This window comes from Balaenoptera ricei, chromosome 13 (assembly GCF_028023285.1).
Source record: "Balaenoptera ricei isolate mBalRic1 chromosome 13, mBalRic1.hap2, whole genome shotgun sequence".
Taxonomy (NCBI): domain Eukaryota; kingdom Metazoa; phylum Chordata; class Mammalia; order Artiodactyla; family Balaenopteridae; genus Balaenoptera; species Balaenoptera ricei.
The window spans coordinates 15,321,189-15,347,534 of NC_082651.1; the positions used below are offsets into that span (position 1 = coordinate 15,321,189).

General features: G+C 39.1%; 1 protein-coding gene across 10 annotated transcripts in view; it reads left to right on the forward strand.

Moving 5' to 3' along the window:
* IMMT (inner membrane mitochondrial protein) overlaps nt 1–26,346 on the forward strand; it is a 51,460-nt gene that overhangs the window by 18,972 nt on the left and 6,142 nt on the right. For 3 of the 10 annotated variants that reach the window (XM_059893415.1, XM_059893410.1, XM_059893411.1), the window contains exons 4-12: nt 4,707–4,818; nt 7,013–7,150; nt 7,442–7,549; nt 11,996–12,132; nt 17,013–17,116; nt 19,593–19,728; nt 20,262–20,391; nt 24,662–24,676; nt 26,004–26,227. In XM_059893415.1, the coding sequence (XP_059749398.1) occupies nt 4,707–4,818; nt 7,013–7,150; nt 7,442–7,549; nt 11,996–12,132; nt 17,013–17,116; nt 19,593–19,728; nt 20,262–20,391; nt 24,662–24,676; nt 26,004–26,227 (1,104 nt within the window). Of the gene's footprint in view, nt 1–4,706; nt 4,819–7,012; nt 7,151–7,441; nt 7,558–11,995; nt 12,133–17,012; nt 17,117–19,592; nt 19,729–20,261; nt 20,392–24,661; nt 24,677–26,003; nt 26,228–26,346 lie in introns of those variants that run through there. The other 7 variants (XM_059893414.1, XM_059893413.1, XM_059893418.1 and 4 more) reach the window with 7 other exon arrangements.

Here is a 26,346-nt window from a genome sequence, read left to right on the forward strand (position 1 = left end):
CTAGCCGCTCCGTGGCATGTGGGATCTTCCCGGACCGGGGCACGAACCCGTGTCCCCTGCATTGGCAGGCGGATTCCTAACCACTGCGCCACCAGGGAAGCCCTCAGTTCTTTTTTAGAAACTGAGTAGACGTCTGTTCTCCAGTATCTAACATGGTCTCGAGACCAATCCTATGACAGAGTTACTATGTGGAAAAGCAGGTGCCCTCTGATTTCTCTCACCTCCACCCCAAATGACTCAACATGTTCTTGGTCTTCTACATCATTTATTCTTCCATCTGAACTTTAAAATGTCTATGTGGGCTGAGGGAGGTAGTGTTGCAGCTTCAGTAGTCAAGGAGCAGAATCCTATGACTTCATTCTAAAGTCCTGGGCCTATTTTAAGCTCCATGACCTGGGAGAAAGAGCTGGAAGCAATTTCAGGAGCATACAGTCAGGCTGAACAGTTCAGAGTAGTGTTCTTTTCTCCCTTGACATGACTTCAGGTGTCATTCTCAATAGCCTTGGCCTCTTCTTGTTCCACTTTCCCTACCCTGCTGAACATCGCCACTTGTGAACTTTGCATGTCTGTACTCCACCACCTCAAAACTTGCACTCTTCCTGATTTGCTTTTCATGTATTAAAGATTGTACCATGCTGTCAAGTAGCTCCGTTAGAATTCTTGGATTCATCTTCACAGCTGCCCATATTTTGTAACTATCCTATCTTTTTTTTTTTTAAATGTCATTCATTTCTTTTTTTAAAAAATTCATTTATTTATTTATTTTTGGCTGCATTGGGTCTTCGTAGCTGCGCGTGGGCTTTCTCTACTTGCGACGAGGAGGGGCTACTCTTCGTTGTGGTGCGGGCTTCTCGTTGTGGAGCACGGGCTCTGAGTGCGCGGGCTTCAGTAGTTGTGGCGTGTGGGCTCAGTAGTTGTGGCTCGCGGGCTCTAGAGCGCAGGCTCAGTAGTTGTGGTGCACGGGCTTAGTTGCTCCGCGGCATGTGGCATCTTCCCGGACCAGGGCTCAAACCCGTGTCCCCTGCATTGGCAGGCGGGTTCTCAACCACTCCGCCACCAGGAAAGTCCTAGCTGTCCTATCTTGTTAGATCTCTAATGTTTATTCTTTTTCTTTCCACCATCTTTATCTCATTTCTGACCTTTATCACTTTGTATTTAAATTAGCCCTGTTCCTCTCCCCTGACACACAGCCTTTCCCACTTCCTCCCAGTCTCCAACCCCCCAGTCTCTCTTCCTAACATGATCTAGGCCATCCTTATATCAGTATCAGAGAATCTTTTAGAATAAGTGCTGTGATGTTTTCATGATATTTTCATCATATCACTTAATCAAGAACTTTGATTCCTATTGTTTTAAAGACAGAAGAGAGATTGTCTCATGTTCTGAATAAGGAAAGTGAAGCCAGGAGTGGTTAAATGTTAACCTGGGAGCTGGCTATTGGTTCCTTTATTTCTGTCGTTTATGGCTTTTGCTGGTTCTTAGGTTGATATTTATTACCCTTGGCATTCTGGCTCTCATTTACATTTCCAGTCTTATCTCTGTATGGTCCTGCTCATAAATACTTAGTTTCATACTTGTTTACCTTACAAATATGCCTTGTGCTTTTCATTCATTCATTTACTCAAATGTCAATCAAGTGATTATTATGTACCAGGCATTGTTCCAAGGTCCTTGGTAAACTAGAGAACTAAAGAGTGATCCTTTCCATTTGTACAGCTCTTCTCATGTCTGTCTTCTACTCAGAATGACTTCCTTTCTTTTGTCTTTCAGTGTTCTCTTCAAGGCCTGCATCCTTCACTACACAGCTGAATTCCAATAGGAATTAATGTTTTTATTTTTTTATTTTTTTTAGGGCTGGGTTGGGAGGAAGGTTGTGACTATTTATTTATTTATTTGTGGCTCTGTTGGGTCTTCGTTTCTGTGCGAGGGCTTTCTCTAGTTGTGGCAAGCGGGGGCCATTCTTCATCGCGATGCACGGGCCTCTCACTATCATGGCCTCTCTTGTTGCGGAGCACAGGCTCCAGACGCGCAGGCTCAGTAATTGTGGCTCATGGGCCCAGGTGCTCCGCGGCATGTGGGATCTTCCCAGACCAGGGCTCGAACCCATGTCCCCTGCATTGGCAGGCAGATTCTTAACCACTGCACCACCAGGGAAGCCCAGTGTTTTTATTTTTTAATTTGTACCATTTATTCAGCACTCTATACTGTTGTGTGTCCTTACAAACTTGTTTCTTTTAGAAACTATGCATTTTATTTCATGGTAACCCTTTTAGTGTCAACATGGTTATTTATGCATAGACAGTAAATACTGAGAGAAGAAAAACCTAAAATCTTTTTGATGGACATAGAATAAGACCTGTCTAAATGGTGACAAATGTTATGTTCCTGGATGGGATGTAATATTAAAATGTCATTTCTCTTAAGTATATGCATTTCTCTCAAATCTCTCTTAAATATGTATATATTTGAGAGAAATAATGTTTTTATGATGTGTGTGTATGTGTACATAAATACACACACAGACATCTAATATGAATTCTAATTGATTTTTCCAGAGGGTAAAGAACCAGACAAGATGATTTTAAAGTTCATGTGGAGGAATAAGTAATGTATAAGACTAGTCAAGGACATTTTTAAAAAGTGTTGGGGTAGGGGGTCAGAGGTCACTTGCTTTTCCAGATACTGACTGTTATAATCCTACTTTCATAAAACAATAAGGTTTTGACATAGGAATAGAAATTAGAGGAACAGAACAACGGAGTCTGGAAATAGATCATATTTATACACAAACACATACACACACATTTGTTGTGAGAGTGTGAGTTGCCAGAACCTTATGTGAAAGTGATAATATCTTAAAAATATACAAGCCCTCTGACCCAGCACTCCCTCTTCTGGCAGCTATCCTGCAGACATCACACTCTAGTGCTTTTCAGTTGTCTGTGGACAAGAATGCTTAACAAAAATCAGGAAACAACTTGAATGTCCATAAGTAGGGGAGTAGTTGACCAAATTATGGGATTTGCCACTTCATTAGGATATACAATTAAATTAGGATATTATTCAACTAAAAAGAGTTTCTTGACCGGAAGCGAATGTACATAATGTGTTGTTAAATGAAAAAAAGCAGGTTACACGATAATTTGTATAATATAAAATTAACTATTTAGTTTGTTTAAAGAAATGAAAAATTGTATATGTATATATACCTGAGCTCATGGGTGGAAGGATTAATTTCAGGGCATTAGCAGTGGCTCCCTGAGAGTGCTGGAAGGAACAATGAAGGGGCAAACTAAAACAATGATGTATCTTGATGTTATTTTGCTTGTTATATAGTGAGCATGCATTTCATGAGTTAAAAAATAACAAAATTTTAATAGTAAGAAAATGTCTATATTTCTGATTTCTGGTAGTGACAAAATTCAGAATAATTTCTGTTATGTTTGAGTAGTCATCTTAGGGATATCTGAGTCCCAATGCCAAGTTCTGGCAAAAAGGGGGACAACATAGGTGGTAAATGAAAATATTTCTGTTACTCAGTAATTTTCTGTGGCACATCACCTGGCAGTCCTGTTAATGAGTGGTGCCTTAAACTTAAGGCAGGTGGTTACTGAGAAAGAGAAAAACAGGCATCACTCACAACTGGATCATATATCTTAGTGTGCAGGTACGGGAATCTTGGAGATTAAAGAGAAAAAAGATGAATTTTCATTTTTACTCAGAGCCTTCTAAAAACAAATTTGATTTTAACTGAATTTATTTAGAAGACACCATAACTGGATTTAGAATGCGAATGGAAATAGCCTTCTCAGTGTTGTATTTATAAAAGGAATGGTGTTTAAAGGGAAGGTCATATATCATGTACTTTATTAGTTGCCCTAAGAGAAGTCTTTGTTACTATTAAAATATAGACTAGTCATTTGGAATGACATTTTTGGACTGCGTTTTTCTAGTACGATGGCTTCTCTTACTATGGTTAATAAAATACATTGTTTTGGCACATATATACAATGGAATATTACTCAGCCATAAAAAGAAACGAAATTGAGTTATTTGTAGTGAGGTGGATGGACCTAGAGTCTGTCATACAGAGTGAAGTAAGTCAGAAAGAGAAAAATAAATACTGTATGCTAACACATGTATATGGAATCTTAAAAAAAAAATGGTTCTGATGAACCTAGGGGCAGGACAGGAATAAAGACGCAGACATAGAGAATGGACTTGAGGACACGGGGAGGGGGAAGGGTAAGCTGGGACGAAGTGAGAGAGTGGCATGGACATATATACACTACCAAATGTAAGATAGATAGCTAGTGGGAAGCAGCCGCATAGCACAGGGAGATCAGCTTGGTGCTTTGTGACCACCTAGAGGGGTGGGATAGGGAGGGTGGGAGGGAGACGCAAGAGGGGTGGGATAGGGAGGGTGGGAGGGAGACGCAAGAGGGAGGGGATATGGGGATATATGTATATTTGTAGCTGATTCACTTTGTTATATGGCGAAAACTAACACAACATTGTAAAGCAATTATACTCCAATAAAGAAGTTTAAAAGAAATTAAAAAATAAAATACATTGTTGTAAATTGTTGATACCTTTATGTTAAAAGCCTGAAAAACTTGACTTTTAAAATAATACAAGATACTTTGTGCTGCCTGTTTTTAAGAACACTATCATATCTGAAATGTTAAATGTTTTTCATTTCCAAGATTCAGTCTGGTCCACTAAAAATCTCTAGTGTATCTGAGGCAATGGAAGAATCTAGACAGCCTGCTTCACAGCTCCAAAAACAAAAGGGAGACACTTCAGCTTCAACAACAGGTACCTATATTTAGAATCATTCTTTTAAAATTATAGGTAAATGAATTGTTTTAATGTATTTGTACCCATAGTCAAGAGGGGGGCCCGTCCCCATGAAGGACTCTTCCCTCACCTTGGGGAGGGAGTATTCTCACCTGTCATCTTGGCTCTCATTTTAAGGGTTGAGTGGGATATGAAATTGGGCTTTATTGTGAACAGCTACTAAGTAATGGTAACAAGAATTGTCTTGCCTGCAGCACACTTATTTTTCTGTTACTTTTTCCTTTTCTCTGACTCCTAGCTTTCCCTCTCTTTAGATTTTAAGATTTGTTCTCTTTCCACACCTCTTTTTTCTCCCTGTTCACCAACTCTTTCTTCTCTCTTCTTTCTTAGTGATGAAGTGTCTTGATCTAGTTTTGATCTGCAGATTTTTTTTTCCCGATGATTGTAATCCCACAATAACTTATAGCACTTCCTAGTCCTAACCTGGTCTGCATGCATTTGAATTTATTATGTTTCTCCTTTCACTTCTGTCCTTGATTAAATCACCTGACTTTCACTCAGTAAATATTGAGTATCTACTGTGTGTGCCAAGTGCTGGGTGTCTTTTAGGCACTGGGGTTATAGCAGTGAACAAAACAGTAAAAACAAACACACAAATGCTGTGAAGATTCCTTAGTGGGATGAGGGGAGGGAAGTCGCATATAAATATACAAGTAAATTACGTATAGGATGTCATGCAGTGATAAGTGTGGGAGGGAATATTGCAATTTTAAATGGAGTGGGTAAGAAAAGTTTCCTCTGGAAGGTGTCATTTGGGCAGAGACTAGAAAGAGATGAGGGAATCAGTCATGTAAAGGGCTGGTGGGGAAGAGCTTCCAGGCAGAAGGATTAGCAAGTGCAAAGGCTTGGCATATTCTAGCAAGGAGCAAATGAAACCCAGGTAGAGTAAGAGGAGAATAATAGCAATAGTAGAGAGGGAGCAGAAAGCCTATAGTGGCAGTCTTTGGAGGCCATCATAAGAGTTTTGCTTTCTAGTCTGTGTAAGATGGGAAGTTGTTGGGAGGATTATGAGTCAGGGGATTGATAGCTGACTTTTAATAAGATTACTGGCTATTGTGGAGAATAGATAAAGGAACCACGGGACAGAGCAAGGAGACCAGTTAATGGGCTTTGTGATAGTCCAACTTTAACTCTTAAATGGGACCTTCAGTTTATTTAAAAATTTTTTTTCTCCATTTTGTTGCTCCCCACCCCACCATCTATTCCACCTTCAGAATTACTCATTTCTCTTCCATCAACACTTTTATTTATAATTTATAAGCTCTTGATTTTTCAACCTTCTTTTCTTTAAAAATATGTCTATGAAGTAATTTTTTAAACTGAGTCCTGTCCTTTACTCACTTGCCATCTAAACTGTGAACTTTTCTTGTTTGTGTTTAAAATTGCCATCCTGTTCTTGCCCGCACCTCTTTCATCTCTACCACTCTTCAAAGCAATTAAAAAATGGTTTTTGGTTACTTTCATTTTTTTTTTTTTTTTTTTTTTAATTATTTATGGCTGTGTTGGGTCTTCGTTTCTGTGCGAGGGCTTTCTCTAGTTGCGGCGAGCGGGGGCCACTCTTCATCGCGGTGCGCGGGGCCTCTCACTATCGCGGACTCTCTTGTTGCGGAGCACAGGCTCCAGACGCGCAGGCTCAGTAGTTGTGGCTCACGGGCCTAGTTGCTCCGCGGCATGTGGGATCTTCCCAGACCAGGGCTCGAACCCGTGTCCCCTGCATTGGCAGGCAGATTCTCAACCACTGCGCCACCAGGGAAGCCCTGGTTACTTTCTTTTATCTACCTTCTTCATTACAGGCTGTTTTCTCATTTGTTATTATATTTCCATGCTATGTAAATCTTATGTCCCCTTCTCATGTTAAGATTTAGTACCATTTAGCACTGTTATTAGAAGGCTTGCCTGAGAATAATGGTTAAAATGCAGGTGGATGCTGACCAGACTCTCTTCTCTTGTGTTTTCCCAGCCATTGCTCATTGTGTGTGGGTTTGTGCAGTGGGCAGCGCCTCTGACTGTTTGTGTGTTTGAGTAGTGGCAGCACATGTGTTTGTGTCTTTAAGGAGTCAGATGTGAAGTGGGAGGTAATAGTAGTGGATTCCTGTGTGTTTCTCTGTTAACCCAGGAAACTGTAAATACCATGTGTAACATATGTTTATAGCACCTACAGATGCAGCTCAAATTATTTCTGCAGCAGGTGACACACTGTCCATCCCAGCGCCTGTGGTTCAGCATGAGGAATCTACAGAAACTGATCACCCTGAAACTGGTGAAGGAAAACCCAAGCCTGCAACTTCAGGTAGTTAAATTATCTGTATTTGTGGTTATGTAAACGATATGCTCATCAAAACTATGCAATGTCTAGGCATTCCCTAAATTTCAAAGTCTGAATAAATCTTTGAAAACAAGGGGTTTAAGAGCTGACCCTTTATTTCTTCGTGTTGGAATCATTGAGTGATGATGTGGTTTTAGAATCTTTATCACAAAAATGCCCTCAAGTTGATACATCTGGCAAGCACAAATGATGGTGTTTTTATGTCCCCATTAGCTGTTGAAATTCTGTGCTGAAATTTGATTTCCTCTCATTTAGTCTTGCTGCAAGAGGAAGCATCCTCAACTTCTGTAAGGGAGCGGCCACCTGAAGAAGTTGCAGCTCGGCTTGCGCAACAGGAGAAGCAAGAACAAGTTAAGATTGAGTGTATGTAAACCTGACGCTTCTTAAGTACTTGGGTCATCTCTCTCGGTTGCTCTCTTCTTCAGCTGTCACACAAGTTTCTCATCTGTCGGCTCTTTGTGGTTTCTTTAGTGGTGTTGCTCTGTTCACCATCTTTATTTCATCACTTGTGTTCTTTCCATCTAAACTTTTACCCAGGTGACAAGGGCTATTCTAATCCGCATAAATTCAAGTGATTCACGTACTTTGTCCTTTTGTTTTTATTATGGTTAGTGCTGAAGATTCTTTGTACTCTGCGGAACAGAAATTATTTATGTTTTGGCCACTTGCCTAAGAGTCTTCTGTTACACTCATACATATATTTGTGCAGGTTGGAATGGCTCCCACTCTGGTTTATTACCTGGCCTCTGGACTCCGTCTAGCCGCCCCCTTATCTGACATCATTGGGGGATGGAATGTTCCACACATTGCTGGTTTCCACCTAACCGAAGCATATTCCTTTTTAAGTTTCAATTTTACATTAGCTTTTTTGATGGCTTAAAGAAAGATGTTAGTGGGACTTCCCTGGCGGTCCAGTGGTTAGGACTCTGCGCCAAGGGCCCAGGTGTGATCCCTGGTCGGGGAACTAAGAGCCCGCCTGCCGCAGGGCCAAAAAAAACACAGGTATCAGTTACCTAAAAATGTATTTTCCTGTCTTAAACGAGGTACATGGAACATAATTTATTGTACTGTGCTGCAATATATTGATGTCCCTGGAGGTAGTGTGCATGTAGCTTTTTGCTGGACCAAGAGATGTTAGTTTTAAATTCTTAGGACAGCTGTTTATAGTTTTTTGGTTTTTTTTTGTTTTTTTGTCTCCACGTTTTTCTGTTGTTTTTTTTGCCTTGAGTGGTTCTTGTTTTCTTTCAACTTGCTGGCTCTGTCCTACTCCTAGGAGGCAAGTTTGTTAGAATTGTGTACAGAGTAGAAGAGCCAGAATGAGCACAGATGTAGGGCATTCGTTTGATTACTTGGATTTGGTTTTTCGTCTCAGCTGTGTGGGTTTATTTTGGGGCTCTTTATTCTGTTCCATTGATCCATATGTGTCTCGTTCTCTTTCAGTACCACACTGTTTTGATTACTGAGCTTTGTAGTGTTGCCTGAAGTCTGGGAGTGTTATCTTTCCAACTTTGTTCTTTTTCCTCAGGATTGTTTTGGCGATTTTGGGTCTTTTCTGGTTCCATATAAATTTTAGGATTATTTGTTCTAGTTCTGTGGATAATGTCATGGGTATTTTGGTAAGGATTGCATTAAATATGTAGATTACTTTGAGTACTGTGGACATTTTAACAATATTAATTCTTCCAGTCTAAGAACATGGGATATCTTTCCATTTCTTTGAATCATATTCAGTTTCCTTTATCGGTGTATCGGTCTTTCACCTCCTTGGTTAGGTTTATTTGTAGGTATTTTATTTTATTTTTTGGTGTGACTTTAAATGGGAATTGTTTCTTTACTTTCTCTTTCTGATGTTTCATTGTTAGTGTAAAGAAATGCAACAGATTTCTTTATATTAATCTTGTATCCTGTCACCTTGCTGAATTCATTTATCAGTTCTACTAGTTTCTGTGTGGAATCTTTAGGGTTTTCTATGTAGAGTGTCATGTCATCTGCATATAATGACAATTTTACCTCTTCCCTTCCAATTTGGATACTTTTTATTTCTTTTTCTTGTCTGATTCCTGTGGCTAGGACTATCCAGTACTATGTTGAATAGAAGTGGTGAGAGTGGGCATCCTTGTCTTGTTCCAGAATTTAGTGGGAAGACTTTCAGCCTTTCACTGTTGAGTATTATATTGGCTGTGGGTTTGCCATAAATGGCTTTTATTATTATGTTCTCCCACATTGGTGAGAGTTTTTATCATGAAGGGGTGTCGAATTTTATCAAATGCTTTTTCTGCATCTATCAAGATGATCGTGTGGTTTTTGTCTTTTCTTTTGTTGCTGTGGTGTATCACAGTGATTGATTTGCATATGTTGAACCATCCTTGTGACCCTGGAATGAATCCAACTTGATCATGGTATATGATCCTTTTTATATGTTGTTGGATTCGGTTTGGTAATATTTTGTTGATGATTTTTACATCTCCATTCATCAAAGATATTGGCCTGTAAATTTTCCTTTTTTTTTGTAGTGTCTTTGTCTGGTTTTGGTATCAGGGTGATAATGGCTTATAGAATGACCTTGGGAGTGTTCCCTCCTCTTCAGTCTTTTGGAAGAATTTGAGAAGGATAGGTATAAGTTCTTTGTATATTGTTGTAGAATTCCCCAGTGAATCCACCTGATCCTGGATTTTTGTTTGCAGGGAGTTTTTTTAAATTATAGATTCTATTTCACTTCTAGTGATTGGTCTGTACAAATTATGTTTCTTCTTGATTCAGTTTTGGCAGGCTGTATGTTTCTAGAAACTTGTCCATTTCTTCAAGGTTGTCCACTTTGTTGGCATATAACTGTTCATAGTATTTTCTTCTTAATGATTTTTTTGTATTTCTGTGGTATTAGTTGTTATTTCTCCTCTTTCACTTCTTATTTTGTGTATTTGGGTCCTCTCTTCTTCTTGGTGAGCCTGGCTAGAGGTTTGTCGATTTTGTTTACCTTTCAAAACACCAGCTCTTGCTTTGATTTTTTTTCATTTTTTTAATCTCTGTGTTATTTATTTCATCTCTAATCTTTATTATTTCCTTCCTCCTGCTGAATTTAGGCTTTGTTTGTTCTTCTTTTTCTAATCTTTTAGGTGGTAGGTTAGGTTATTTATTTGAGTTTTATTTATTTGTTTTTGAGGAAGGCCTTTATTGCTATGAATGTCCCTCTTAAGACTGCTTTTGTTGCCTCCCATAGACTTTTGTATGGTTGTGCTTTCATTGTTGTTTGTCTCAAGGTATTTTTTGATTTCTCTTTGACCTATTATTGGTGTTTTAGTAGCATGTTGTTTAGTCTGTATGTAATAGGTTTTTTCTCGTTTTTCTTTCTGTGGTTTATTTCTAGTTTCATGCCATTATGGTCGGAAAAGATGCTTGAAATAATTACTGTCTTTAATTACTTATCCTCAATTTGTTGGGCTTGTTTTGTGTCCTAGTATGTGGTCTGTCCTAGAGAATGTTCCATGCGCACTTGAAAAGAATGTGTATTCTGGTTTTTTGGATGTAGTGTTGCTGTAGATAGCAATTAAGTCCAACTGTTTTATTGTGTCAGTTAGGATCTCTTTTGCCTTGTTGATTTTTTTGTCTGAAAGATCTGTCTGTTGATGTCAGTGGGATGTTAGTCTCCTACTATTTATGTATTCCCATCAGTTTCTCCCTTTATGTCTGTTAGTATTTGTTTTATGTGTTTAGATGCTCCTATATTGAGTGCATATAAGTTAATGAGTGTAATATCCTCTTCTTGTATTGATCCTTTTATCATTATATAGTGTCCATCTTTGTCTTTCTTCTTTGTCTTTCTCCATGTCCTTTATTTTAAAATGTATTGTTTCTGGTATGGGTATTGCTGCCCCTGCTTTCTTATTGTTTCCATTTGCATGAAATATCTTTTTCCATCCCCTCACTTTCAGTCTGTGTGTGTCTTTCGCCCTAACATGGATCTATTGTAGGCAGCATATTATAGGTTCTTGTTTTATTATCTAATCTGCCACTCTGTGTCTTTTGATTGGAGCATTTAGTCTATTGACATTTAAGGTAATTATTGATAGGTATGTATTTTTTGCCATTTAAAATCTTGTTATCCAGTTAACGTCTTCTTTGTTCCTTTCTTCTTCTTTTGGTTTTTCCTTTTGTGGTTTGATGGTTTTCATTTGTATTATGCTTGAATTCCTTTCTTTTTGGTTTTTGTGAATCTGTAGCGTGTTTTTGATTTGTGGTTACCCTTGTTTTCAAGTGTGTTAACCCATTGCTATATCTGCTTGCTTTAGACGGATAGTCATATAAGCTCAAACACATTCTAAAAGATCTACATTTTCTTATTCCCCTCCCCCACATTTTGTGATTTTGATGTCCTATTTTATATCTTCATGTTTATCCTTTTGCTGTTCACTGTAGTTATAATCGCTTTCACAAAATTTTTTTGATTGTTTCTTAAACTATATGCTGGCTCATTTAAGTGATCTTCAATCCTTTTATATATTTGCCTTTCCTATTGCGATCTTCCCTTTCATATAGAAAACACAAAACATGTTTTATTTTGAAAAAATTCAGATATACATAACAGTAAAAATAGTGTAATGAACCTGCATAGATTCACCATCTGGATTCAGTGATTATTAATATTTTATCATACTTTTAAGTGAAATTTTGATTCACTTAATCTGTATTTTGTTTGTTTTGAGGGGGAAATGCAATGCAAGACTCAACAGGTGAAGAGGGAAAGATTAAAGTCATTTGGTAGGAGGGATCTAGTTTTTAACTTTTTTTTTTTTTTTTTTTTTTTAACTTCAGCACTAGCCAAGAGCTTAGAAGATGCTCTGAGCCAAACTGCTTGCACTACTCAGCAGGCTATTGTGGCTCAGAATGCTGCGGTCCAGGCTGTCACTGCCCACGCCAACATACTGAAAACAGCCATGGACGATTCTGAGGTGGGCCAAAGAATGTTAGACATGATTTCTTCCTTCTGAGTTGGGCTTTCTCTCAGTAAGCGAAAACGAACTAGAATGATGGTCTTTTTAGAAAAACAAAAAAAAATGAAAAAAAAAATTTCAGGTGTTCTTTTTAATGAATTTTATATATGGTGCTTTATCTCACAACAGTGATATGGTATAAGAATTAGTTCAGATTTGCTTTCATATCTTAATAGTGCTTGAATGTATTTGTTGTTTGCCTTTTTTCTTTTGCTTTAAAATCGCCAACTATTTTTTAAAATAAACTTTTTTTGTCAGATACTTTTAGATTGACACACAGTTAAAAGAATAATACAGAGATCCCAGGTACCCCAAAACACCAGCTACTTTAAATGCTTATGTTGATTATTTAACTTACATTGGACACCTCAAAGAATAAAGTAATTACACTAATTAAAATGTAATACTGGGACTCGGGGCTTCCCTGGTGGCACAGTGGTTAAGAACCCACCTGCCAATGCAGGAGACCCGGGTTTGAGCCCTGGTCCGGGAAGATCCCACATGCCGTGGAGCAACTAAGCCCGTGCACCACAACTACGGAGCCTGCACTCTAGAGCCCGCGAGCCACAACTACTGAGCCCGTGTGCCACAACTACTGAAACTCGTCCGCCTAGAGCCCGTGCTCCCAATCAAAGACTCCACCACAGCAAGAAGCCCGAGCACCACAACAAAGAGTAGCCCCCACTCGCTGCAACTAGAGAAAAGCACGTGCGCAGCAACGAAGACCCAATACAGCCAAAAATAAATAGATAAATAAATTTATTTAAAAAAAAATGTAATACTGGGACTCAATAAATTTCCTTTATAATTACATTCAGTTATTCAGTATATAAAAATGTATCTTGACACCAAGTCATTTAAAGAATAAAATGGGGGGCTTCCCTGGTGGCGCAGTGGTTGAGAATCCGCCTGCCAATGCAGGGGACATGGGTTCGAGCCCTGGTCTGGGAAGATCCCATGTGCCACGGAGCGTCTGGGCCCGTGAGCCACAATTACTGAGCCTGTGCATCTGGAGCCTGTGCTCCGCAACAAGAGAGGCCGCGATAGTGAGAGGCCCATGCACCGTGATGAAGAGTGGCCCCCGCTTGCCACAACTAGAGAAAGCCCTTGCACAGAACTGAAGACCCAACACAGCCATAAATAAATAAATAAATAAATAATTAAAAAAAAAAAAAGTTCAAGTTTGGGTTGAAAAAAGATTTGGTCTGCTACTTCCAACAAATGTAACTTAAAAAAAAAAAAGAATAAAATGAAACAGAGAACCTATAAATCTCAGGAATCAGGATCATGCATGATCCGTAAAGTTACTTTGCTACCGTGACTGTGGTTTTTAAAATATTTAAATACACTTCAGATTGCTTTAGTTGTATGTACGTGCATCACGAAGGAGTTAAATTAGACCTCTGATGCAAACGGTCAAGAAACTACAACCTTTGAAAAATTAAAAGAAAATTCTGTTTTGTTCAAAGTCCACGAGAAAAATTTAAATCTTAGTCAGAGTTCAGTCAGGAAAGTAAAAAGCACACAGGAAATACTTACTCTGCTGGTTATACACATGTATAGAGAAGGCTGGAAGTTGCATGATAGCAGGAAGTTGAGTTCAAACCCAAGTAGTTTCTTTCAGAAGGACAGTGATTAGAGGCTTTAGATGTCCATGGTACTGCTTTGGTGGAAGGCTGCAGAAGAGGGTATTTCCTCTTCCCGCTGAACACAGAACATGTAGTGCATGTGGATTAGACAGTATGAGATCGTTTACAATAAGGATGTTACAACTAAAGGATACTTTATAGTAGCACAGTTAACCAGATTAGGGAACATTAGCTGGTGTTAACAAAATAATCAGAAAAACGTATTGAACACAAGTTTTGAAATGTTAAAAATTGATCCCAACTCTGTTTCTTGTAGCAAAAGAAGCTGTAGGTGCACATGGGCTCGTTCTATAATATATACTGAGTTAATTTCTCAAAGCATTGTTTGTAAACAGTTGGACCAGGCTTGATCGTAGGGGAATCCGATGTCTGTTTTACAGGACAGCTTATCCTTGGACCTCTGTAAACAGGAATACCTTTAACACAGGGAGACACATTTTGGCCTCCAGATATGTCATTGACATTTACATGATTCATGAGTCTGTTTGGGTTAGTTATGAAGAGTTACCTTAATACAATACCAGGGTCTTGTAACAGCATATGATAAAGTCTTGGAAAATTTTTTATACAGGATACTGATATGGCCCAAACCAACAACATTTTTTGATGTATTTTATTTTGCAAGATGGCTAAAGTGGCAGTTCACTGAATCTTCAACTTGATTATTCACACCATGAAATTAATTGGTTTTGTCACTTTGCAACAATCTGTGTAGAACATAAAAATTAGAAAAGTGAGATACAAAGATAGAAAAAAAGTACCAACTATTTCTTCTAAAAGCAGGGGTTCTTAACCTAGAGTTGGGTCTGTGGATAGAATTCAGGGGCTCGCTGAACTTGGATGGAAAACATCTTTATTTTCCCTAGCCTCAAAAGCTTTTCCTTCAATTACGAATAGTGACAACAAAAGCAGTAGTGTTAGTAGTATCCATAACTTTATTACCAAGAGAAAGCACAGGTATTTTCATATTACATTATGGTACTTGCAGATCTCTTGAAATAGCATTTATGCTTATCACTACTTCTGGATTAGGGTATTTATTAGTTCTACTACTAGATTTTGGTTTCTATTTCACAAAATTAAAAAAATGTATCTTTTATGACCATATTTCAATGTAATTGGGCTTCTCTGCAATCTAATAGTTTCATTTTAAGCATTTTAAAATGTTACCCTGAGAGGCTTCCTCAGACTGCCACAGTGGTCCGGTGGCAGGGTTAATCCTGCCTTAAGGAGCTTGGTTGTTTAAACTTTGCATTGATAATGGATGTACCTTTAAAATCGAGATCACACTAGATGTCAGTAGGAACATAATGTGGAGAATTGCTTGTGAATGACCCAAACCAGAGGCATTACTTTTGCTGAGCCCTATTCCCCTTAAAGTAGCAGGCCTAGGGCTGCAGAGGCAAAACCACTTCTGTTTCTAACAAGGTAAGATATAGGTTGGGCATCCAAGGCCCAGGACACCACACTGAGATTGCACTCATGTTTCAGGTGTGCAGCAGCCCCTGTAGTGGCCCTCTTTGGGCGACTTGAAATGTAATTACTGAACCAATTCAGTCGTTTTTTTCTTTGATAAAAAATATTTCATTCTTTGGTAATTTAGTATGTTCCTATTCCTCTCTAAGGTCCTAGCATAGTATATAGTTACCCCTCAGTATCTGCAGGGGATTGGTTTCAGGACCCGCCACGGATACCAAAATTCACGGATGCTCAAGTCCCGTAGTTGGCCCTCCTGCATCTGTGGATTCAGCCAACTGCAGATTGTGTAGTACTGTGTTGAAAAAAATCTTTGTATAAGTGGACCCATGCAGTTCAAACCTGTGTTGTTAAAAGGTCAACTGTACTTTGAAGAGAAGCCATAAGGTGGATTTTGCTTCATATCTACACATAATATACTACTTTAAACTATATGTACTTGGCAAAAGAAAAGGGAGGGGAAAAAAGTCATTTAAAATAGTTAATAACTAATTTTAAAAATAGTTTTAAAGAGTTGAAACAGTTCCAAACAACATTCCGCTCATTGTTTATATGATGCAAAGTGAGAGGGGGATGGAAGCTGGACTCGCCTATGCCACGCCTTCAGTGATCGGCTTTCTTACACCTCTCTTGTGTGAGCGTCTTGCTGCACTGAGTGTGATTATAGTGTTAGAGGTGGTTTTTGTTTTTGGTATGATGTATCCCCTAAGTATTAGCCAACTCTGCTCAGTTGAAGAAGTGGCTGGCAGTCAGTTCCAGTGCTGGAGCAAAACATGTTAGACCTGCCTGAGGAATTTTCAAGGGAGACATATATATATATATATATATATATAAAGATAAAATTCACATTCTGTAGAAGTCAGCTCAAGGTGGAGTGGGGTTCTTGGGTTCTTTTTTTTTTTAAATTTAATTAATTAATTAATTTATGGCTGTGTTGGGTCTTCATTTCTGTGCGAGGGCTTTCTCTAGTTGCGGCAAGCGGGGGCCACTCTTCATCGCGGCGCGCGGGCCTCTCACTATCGTGGCCTCTCTTGTTGCGGAGCACAGGCTCCAGACGCACAGGCTCAGTAATTGTGGCTCACGGGCCTAGTTGCTCCGCGGCATGTGGGATCTTCCCAGACCAGGGCTGGAACGTGTGTCCCCTGCATTGGCAGGCAGATTCTCAACCACTGCGCCACCAGGGAAGCCCCTGGAGTGGGGTTCTTGACAGTAGTTGATTTTCTCCTTAAAAATTATGGAGGCTCATTCTTTAGGGTAATGTTTTGGAGGAGTAAGGACCCTACAAATGTGTAAACTTTCTACTTATTCTTACTATGATTTCAGTAGACCTGCAAATAAGAAAATTTTAAGCACCGGTGCCTCATTGAAGAATGATTTAATCAACAAACAATTCATGACAAGTTATTGTTCTTACTAATCTTTTCTGCTTCGTATCTCCTTTTGAGACTCTGATAAAAAATATCTCTCCTTAGAGAATGCTTGTGCGCTGGAGCACAGTCTTTTACAGTTTTGGTGCGGGTGGTTGACGGGAGATGGTTCATGGATTTCTTTGAGCCTGTATGTGAACATTAGATTAAGAGTTCCTCTTCCGGAGAAATAGTGTATATAACTTGTTACCTTTGACTTTCATGTCACTACTTTCTGCATTTAGTCATGTTATTGTGACAATAATAGCAGTTATTCATGTTTACATAATTAAAACTGTTTGTTTAGATTGCAGGTGACAAGAAGTCAGCTCAGTGGCGCACAGTGGAGGGTGCATTGAAGGAACGCAGAAAGGCAGTAGATGAGGCTGCCGATGCCCTTCTCAAAGCCAAGTAATTTCTCATGGGCTTTAACAAGCAATTAGGGCCTCCTGGGGGCTTTCTTTGTACTGTCTGCATAGAAAGAGGAGGCAGAGAAACCCTTCCCTCCCCTCTCCGCCTGTACTGTATTGGTGATAGGAGCACGGAAGCTTAAAAGGGAGAGAGGGAAAAAAATATTGATATATAATCCAGCCAAAATAAACTTGGCAGAAGCCTATATAAAAGATCTTGTATAAAAATCAAGTTTTTCTTTGGATTATTATTTAGGTGATATGTGTTCTACAGATTTACTGAGGCTCTGCCATCATTTCAAGATTTTTCTGGGATGGCTTGAACAGTTTTATCAGAAATTAAAGAGTATGTCACAGTCTCTTTGCCTTAACTACCAAAGTAGTTAGCATATAATGAGTCTAGTTTTATGCCACCTTGACCTTTCCTGGAAGTTGTCTAAAACTAGGATCAAGCAAGCAAACCAAGTACAAGATCAACCTCTGACAATGGGAACCTACATTTGAATAAAGGGCTCTCATCAACATTATGGAATTGTTATTGGGTGGGCCAAAAAGTGCCTTCGGTTTTTTAAGTAAAAATGAAAAACGTATTTTTCATTTTCTCCAAGAACTTTATTGCACAATGTTTTCACCCTTTTGTTCCACTGCCTTCTGCCATTTTTCAGGCAACTTCATAATTCCATCTTCCCAAAACTTTTTATCTTTTTGAGCAAAGAACTGTTCCAGGTGCCTTTTACAGTCTTCCCAGGAATTGAAATTTTTTCCATTAAAAGAATTATGTAAAGACCAAAATAAATGAAAATCCGAAGGTGCAATCAATGTGTGGTGAATACGGTGGATGAATCAGAACTTCCCAGCCAAGCTGTAACAGTTTTTGCCTGGGCATCAAACATGCAGTCTTGCGTTATCCTGATGGAAGATTACGTGTTTTCTGTTGACTAATTCTGGACGCTTTTCGTCGAGTGCCACTTTCAGTTGGTCTGATTGGCAGCAGTACTTGTTGAAATTAATCGTTTGGTTTTCCAGAAGGAGCTCATAATAGAAGACTCCCTTCCAGTCCCACCATAAACACATCACCTTCTTTGGATGAAGACCGACCTTTGGTGTGGTTGTTGGTGGTGTATTTCGCTTGCCCCACAATCTCTTCCATTCCACATTATTGTACAGTATCCACTTTTCATTGCCCATCACAAATTTGTTTTAAAAATGGAATGTTTTCATTACATTTCAGTAGAGAATCGCAGGCGGAAATATGGTCAAGAAGGGTTTTTTTCCGCTTAACTTACGTGGAACACAAACACCAAAGCGATTCACATAACCAGGCTGGGGCAAATGATTTTCAGCGCTTGATTTGGATATTTTGAGTATGTCGGCTATCTCCCATGTGGTGTAACATAGATTGTTCTCAATTATTGTTTCGATTTGATCGCTATCGACTTCAAGTGGTCCACCCGACCATGGAGCATCGTCCAGCAAGAAATCTCCAGCACGAAACTTCGCAAACCACTTTTGACACGTTCGATCAGTCACAGCACCTTCTCCATACATTGCACAAATCTTTTTGTGCGTTTCAGTTGTGTTTTTACCTTTCTTGAAATAAAGTGTAATATGCCGAAAATGTTGCTTTTTTCTTCCACCTTCAATATTAAAATGGCCACACAAAAATTCACCAATTTTGATAATTCTTTTTTTAAATGCGTGCTGATATGACAGCTGTCACATACAATCTAACGAAATTGTTTAAGTGCTACTAAAGCCATCTTACGGAAAAACCCGAACAAACCTTTTGGCCCACCCAATCAATATTTGTCATTCAAATTTTTGCTGTCTTCTTAACAAAATATTTAGAGAAAGAGAACCCTTCTAATAAAGCCAGCATATCTTTTAGGAGATTGAAGGCATTATGCTCACATCAGTCGACCATGAGTCAGGGCTCTGAGTTCTGTGTTCTGTGGTTGGGTAGCCCATAGTCCATCCAGCCTGAATCGTGAGGGCTCCTGAAGACCCAGCTATTTGCTTAGTGAGCTCTTAGGCCTCCTCCCTTGCCTTTGCCTTCCTCAAGCTCTCATTGGCAGGGGAGTCAACCTAATCCTTGCAAAAGCTGCCATTTATTGAGTGCTCCTGATGTAGCAGGCACTGTGCAAGGTACTTGGCATGAATTACCTCTACTCCCTATATAAGCGTGAGCAGCAAAGGAGAGGCTGGTCTGGGAGCCGAATCCAAGTCTCTCTGGTTCTGAAGCCTATGTGTTTTCCTGTACACCATGCTACTCGTCTGGTTCACTCTATAAATCTAGCTTCTCACCAAGGTGTTTTCAGTTGTTGGTGAGGAAAGGTTCTCTGCCTGTTGACTGGAAAAGCATTGAGTAGTTTTTTCCAAATTAAATTTTTCATAGACTTAACAATTGTTTGTCATATTCTTTAATAAAGTTGATGAGGACTAATACTAAACCTTTGTTTTGTTTTATTGGTTTCCAGAGAAGAGTTAGAGAAGATGAAAAGTGTAATTGAAGATGCAAAGAAAGAAGAGGTTGCTGGGGCCAAATCTTATATAACTGCTGCAGAGGGGAAACTTCACAACATGATAGTTGATCTGGATAATGTGGTCCAAAAGGTGTGTTTCTTAGATCTTGTACAAGTACTTTTTATTTTTAAATGTAATTGTTTTGTCAAAGGATTTTTAAGAATTCCGGAAAGTAGTAAGATTCCTATCATCTTTCTCTCTTTTCCCTTGAAAAGAATATTAGTTGTAACTAATTTTAAAAACTTGCTTTGGACACGAAGTGGATTCTTCAGTATTGTTGATACTTTTTATAATAGGTAAATATTTGCTCATGGTCATTACCACTTATGGAAATTTCACAAGTCTGCATTTGTGATGTGTATGGGTAATTTCCCGTGACCCAGAGAAAGAGGGACAGGGGCACAGTGAGATGGGACAGAGCCTGTCCATGGCATTTGAATAGAATTAGAAGGAATCAAAGACAAGACTTACATTCCTTTTTCTGAGCTTGAGATTTCTTTCTATATATGGCTTATATATTCACAACCAAATGTAAATAAATAAATGAATATGACTTAGAATATTCTGGAATGTTTATGGCACTTTTTGTTCACTTTAACCACATACCCCTTGTATCTGTTCAGGTTAAAGCAGCTCAGTCTGAGGCTAAGGTTGTGTCTCAGTATCATGAGCTGGTAGTCCAAGCCCGGGATGACTTTAAACGAGAACTGGACAGTATTACTCCGGAAGTCTTGCCAGGGTGGAAAGGGATGAGTAAGTACAACTGAAGTGTTGGTACTTTCCCTTTTGTGTTTTTTTTTTAACGACTGATCAACTCATCTAAACTTGCTTCAGCTCCATTCTCTATTCTAAACCCCTCTGGCATGCATATCTCATCTGATATGCAGTATCATGTTTTCAACATTTTACTTCAGTCACACCTGTGACAGGTGACACACCTGGTTTAGCCATGGTGGACACAAGTTCCAGCCAGTGTAATTTGGAATCTAAGTGAGTGAAGTGACATAACCTTGACTCTATTAGCATATTACATATATGTAAAATTATTCAAAACCTTTGTTACTTTAAAAATATTCATAATGAATTACTTAAGGCACACCTTATGACTGCTCTGTGACAACACTGTGGTTGAGAACTCACCCAGGGGTGCTGGGTGGAAAGGAAATCTGCTGTGTGGCCTTCAACTTGCAAATAGCTCAGACTGCATGGAACTTTGATGGCTCAACAATTACACGTTGTAACTGCAGGGAATAGTCACATTTCCTTGAAGCTCTGTGAGAATAATAAGAATCACGGAGATTACCAGTCTCAACAAAATCAAAACAGTACTTCCTAAATGCCAGTGTCTGTTAGAAACTGAACATCAGGTAGCACCTGAAGAACTGGCATTATAGACTTCTCTGGGGTGAAGGTGTCAAGGCTGCATCATAGAACCGTGGCTGGTCTAAGGAGCTCAGGTAATAAAGACAGTGCAGGAATTTTAACAGCGTCATAGCCAACCAAGGAGATGTCATGGCAAGAAGTAGAGTCAAGGCTGTTATTAACTCAGATATGTAGTTAGTTTTTTTAATGTAGTTGACTCACTTAAGAGGGAGATAGATACCAGATTCTTGTCAAAGCAAAAAATAAAAGCAGGATTTGTAAGAGAGGATTATATGGAGAATCACACAAAGTTCAGTGTGGGAACAGTGAGTCAGTCTTATTTGAACATTGTTGGTTAAACTTCTTTAAACTGACTAGCAGCAGAGGGGAGAGTGTGTCCTTGAGCAGGCTCCCTTAGGCCACAGCTGTACCATTTCCCTCACCGGAATTTTCCAAGGGCGGCTTCATTGAGGTTACAACTGAGACAGATGTTATTATCCCAGAGACATCCTCCTCCACAAGTCACTCTACCACGTTACCTTTTTTTAATCCTTCTGAAGTACTTACTCACTGGTTTTTGTTTGTTGTGTGTGTATCTCTGTCCATTGGATGTAAGCTCCTTGGCTTAAACCTGACGTTGGTAGACAGTAGGGAGTCTAGGTTGGCTGCAGTAAATTAAATAAGATTGAAAGGGCAGGTCACGCTTTGCCTATGGAGAGTTAGTTATGAGTGCCATCCCTAGAAATTTGCATTCTCTCATCTAAAATACTTGTCTTTGGTCTTCCCAGTAGGCTAAATCCTACTGATTTTTCCATGCCAGCCTGTGAAGTTTTTAGCTTAAAAAATTTGGGGGCCTGGGTCGGGGGGGAATTCCTTGGTGGTCCTGTGGTTAGGACTCTGTGTTTTCACTGCCAAGGGTGCAGGTTCCATCCCTGGTCAGGGAACTAAGATCTTGCAAGCTGTGTGGTGCGGCCAAGATAAAAAAAATAAAATAAAAAATAAAAATTTTTTTTTTGGCTGATTTTAAAAATGCCCATTGTAAAGCATGAAAACATTAAAGCAGGTGTTCTCATCAGCTCAGGGCATTTTGCCCCCAGAGAATATTTGGCGATGTCTGGAGACAGACTTGTCACGTTGGGGGGGTAGAGGCCAGAGGTGCTGCTCAGTATCCTGCGGTGCACGGAACAGCCCCTCCAACTAATAATTACCTGGCCCAGGATGTCAGTAGTACCAAGGCTGAGAAACCCAGCATTAAAGAAGCGTATCGTATAGAAAGGGAAAATCCTCTGCAGTGTAATCTTTGGATTATTTTTTAGAGGGAGGAAGGCAACGTCCATTTAATTTCTTATTTTTAAAATAGATTGAAAGGTACAAATGGCACCTGCTGAAGTTTTTCCCTTCCAGCCATGCCTACAGCTGCAGAGTTTTCCTGCCAATGCTGCTGATTTCTTGTGTCCCTCTGGAGATAGTGACTTATTCCATGATTACCTCAGCCCTCAGTGTATGTTCTCGCTTCTGAAATCTGAACTCTTTTAAGACCTATACTAAGCTCATTAGTACTGATTTGTGTTACCAGTTATTTTTCTCTTATTAGTCTTATTTCCCTAAGTTATAAGTATCCTGGTGATACTCATCTGTCTAGTACTTTTTCTGTGTTCTCCATAGCTGAGCACAGTGGCAAACATAACAATATTTAGCTAACATTGTTGAGCATTATGTTATGTCTAGCACTGTGTTCTGAGTGCTTCACATGTAGTAACTTTTTTAAAGTTCATAACAGTCCTTTGAGGTAAGTTTTATTATTATGCCCGTTTTATAGATGAGAAAACTGAGACACAGAGGGCTTAAGTAGTTTGTCCACGTTTGGGGCTAGGGCCAGGATCTCATTCTTACCTACTAGCCTCACTGTTCTCTGGCTGATTGATTCGTGTGGGCAGCACAGGACCCCCTTTTGAGCTTTTGAGAAGAGGAATGATGTGATTATAATAAGTAGGAAAATTCATTTTTATGAGCTTGAGGGTGAGTTTGATGTAGGGAGGGATGCCTCAGGGTAAGGAAGCTATTTATAGCTGCTGGAGTAATCTGAGGGTGAAGTGATATGGGTCTCCCAGTGTGTATGCCAAGGGCACTGAAAATGAGGAATAGGAGAGAGACTTAGAAGTGATCATTCACCAATTGTTTTGTTTTGTTTTTGGCTACACCGGTGTGTCTTGTGGGATCTTAGCTCCCCAACCAGGGATCGAATCCAGGCCCCTGTCAGTGAAAACGCCGAGTCCTAACCACTGGACTGCCAGGGAATTCCCAGCAATTGGTTTGTTGAACCATAACTTGTATCTAGTGAAGTTGACGATGTATATACTCCTGATCCAACAGTTCAGTTCCTAGGTATGAGCTCAGGAAGACTCACACAGGTGCTCAGGAAGATTCATTAAAATGTTTATAGCAGCACTGTTTGTAAGAGCAGAAAAATCAGAGACAGTTAAATACCACACGTATGGCAGTGCAAATGAATGACCTAGACCATTTCTCTTGAACCTAAATGTTAAGGAAAAGCAAAAAGTTGCAGAAGAATATGTAAAATAGGATACCGCTTACATGAAGCTTAAGAACATGTAAAATGAAACTATATATTGTTTAAGGATGCATGCATATGTGAAGTATAACAAAATGAATGATAAACACTATATTCAGATAGTGGATACCACTGTGGGAGGAGGAAGTGTGCACATGGGTGTTGCCAGGATGAGAGGATGAGGTGCAATTTGTAGGTTGTCAGTATTCCCGAGGGATATGTCCTTTATTGCTAGTAGGCTAGTATATATAGCCATACTTACGTGCCATGTTCAGACTGACCTATTATCTCCTAACCTTGTCCATCTTTTGCCGGTTTTTCCTGCAGCATTGGGACAGATCCCTGTGTCTTTGGTTGAATACCAGATTAAGTAGTTGAACTTTTAGAGCCATTTTGGATGAAAAATACTTGTCTTTGAACTTGTTGAATCCAAGGGTCATACCCAGGATGTTAAGAAGCTTATTCCGAGAGGCAGGAGACTGTCTGCGGGTCCCCTCCTGTCAGGTGTTCACGCAGTGGTACTTGTGATCGTGGTGGGGTACATCATCCAAACTCTTCAGAATGTTATTTTTTTTTCCTTACCGCCACGTCAGGCAGTCATAGTTCTTAGTTTAATTTGCACACATTAAGCACAAATTTAATGTGAGTTCACTGTTTTCACATTTCCAAAGAAGAAAAATTAATTTCTTAAGTATTTGCAATGTTAGGAGAGGCGTGGTATTGAGAACACAGTCAGGACTGTGACTTTGTGAAATAGTCTACGAACTAATGCAGATGGGATAAACGAGAATTGTAGTTTCCATGTAAAAACTAAGTTGATTGCTTTATAAAAGTAGTTAGAGATGAGTCCCCGGAAACCAAGACTACTTTAATATCATTGACTCTCTTATTTTCTGAAATGTTAGAATTTACCTTGATTTATGTAATGTTTTCTGATCCTTTAAAAAATTTTGCTTTCCAGTACTAAAGTATGCTTTTTCTACTACTAGCTTCTGGTTCCTTCTTGCTTTCTTTTGGATATTCCTACTTAATGATTAATAACTGAAACATGTACTTACTTTTTTTCAAACTTATTCTTTTTCTTTGTAGGTATTTCTGACCTAGGTGAGTAATTATGTGTATTTTATGTTTAAAGGCTTCTGTTTTGAGTCTTAAAAGACTCAAGTCTTTTTGTTTTGCCTATGATTCTTATACTAAACCGTCTAAATTAATCTAAAGTAGAATTATGTTGCATGTGATAAATCTGATTTGTATATTTTTGTCATCCGTGTGCTCTCAGGAACAAAAATGTTTTCACTATGTGATTGGAAACCTGTAGATGTGATAGATATATATGTATATACATTTTTAAGTTTTTATTTTGTAAAATTTGAAACATTAATAAGTAAGAAAACTATAATGAACTCCTGTTTACCCATCACCCAACTTTAGCAGTTACCAACACATGGCTGGTTTTGTCTCATTTATTCCCCCAACTTATGTTGAAGCAGATCCCAAACATTATATTCTTCAGCTTGTAAAAACTTTCAGTATGTTTTTTAAAAAATGTGATCACCATACCATTGTCCCAGTCAACAGTAATTCCTTCATGTCATCAAAGATATCTCTTAAGTGTTCAAATATCCCTAATCACTTTATAGAATGAGTTTTTTTAGTTGTTTTGTTCAAATCAGTATCCAAAGGAGCTACACATGGTGAATTTGGTCAATAAATCTCTCATCCTCACTTCGTTTTTTGCTTTTCAATCTATGTATTGTGGAATTGAGTTGTTTATCATAGTATTTCCCATATTCTTTATTTTGCTGTTAGAGCCATAATTCTTAACCTGTGGTAATATATCAGAACACTTCTGGAGTGTGAGATTGGGGAAAGAAAAAAAAACCCATCAGAACCAGACTCTTTGGGTATGATTATTTTTAAAAGCTCTGCAAGTGATTCTGATGGACAGCTCTGGCTGCAGGTCACCGTCCTGGATAATATTATCTGTGTCAGAAAAAGTAGAAAACTCTTATTAGGGAAAAGTCTGAGAGAATTTGGATTTGATTCAGGTTTTAGCAGAAAATGGAGAAGTGAGTACATTTGTAAGCTTTGTGTTTGTAAGCTTTGTCCTTAGAGGCAAAATTACGGTGAGTTACAAAGCCAATTTATAATCAGTTCAGATTGTAAGTACTACTAATTTGGGTTCCTGGAAAAAAACTGATTCTGTACTTGGAGGCCTCCCTGAATCATTTTGCTTGGGATTGAAAATGCTTAGTTGCTGGCCACGAGCTGTGCATTTCTGATTACACGGCAACCTCTCCATCTCTTTTTAAGTGTCAGCTCCTCTTGGCTTTTCTTCCTAGCTGTTTAAATTACAGTCAGTTGAGGCAAGTTACCTTGTAGATGTATGATTTTGGTGAAATCATTAACATTTTCACGTGGTTTTGTTTAGCTGACAAGCTGTCCGCCGACGACCTAAACTCCCTGATTGCTCACGCGCATCGCCGCATCGACCAGCTGAACAAAGCGCTGGCCGAACAGAAAGCCACGGAGAAGCAGCACATTGCCTTAGCCTTGGAGAAACAGAAGCTGGAGGAAAAGCGGGCGTTTGACTCTGCAGTGGCAAAAGCATTAGAACATCATAGAAGTGAGATACAGGCTGAACAGGACAGAAAGGTAAAGAAATGAGCAAAACTGCCTAATGTTTAAAGTGAATCTAACTTGTTTGCTTCTAGAGGTAATACCAGCAGTCACTGACTTTAAAATACTAGCTGTAAGTTCAGGCCGACCCCCCC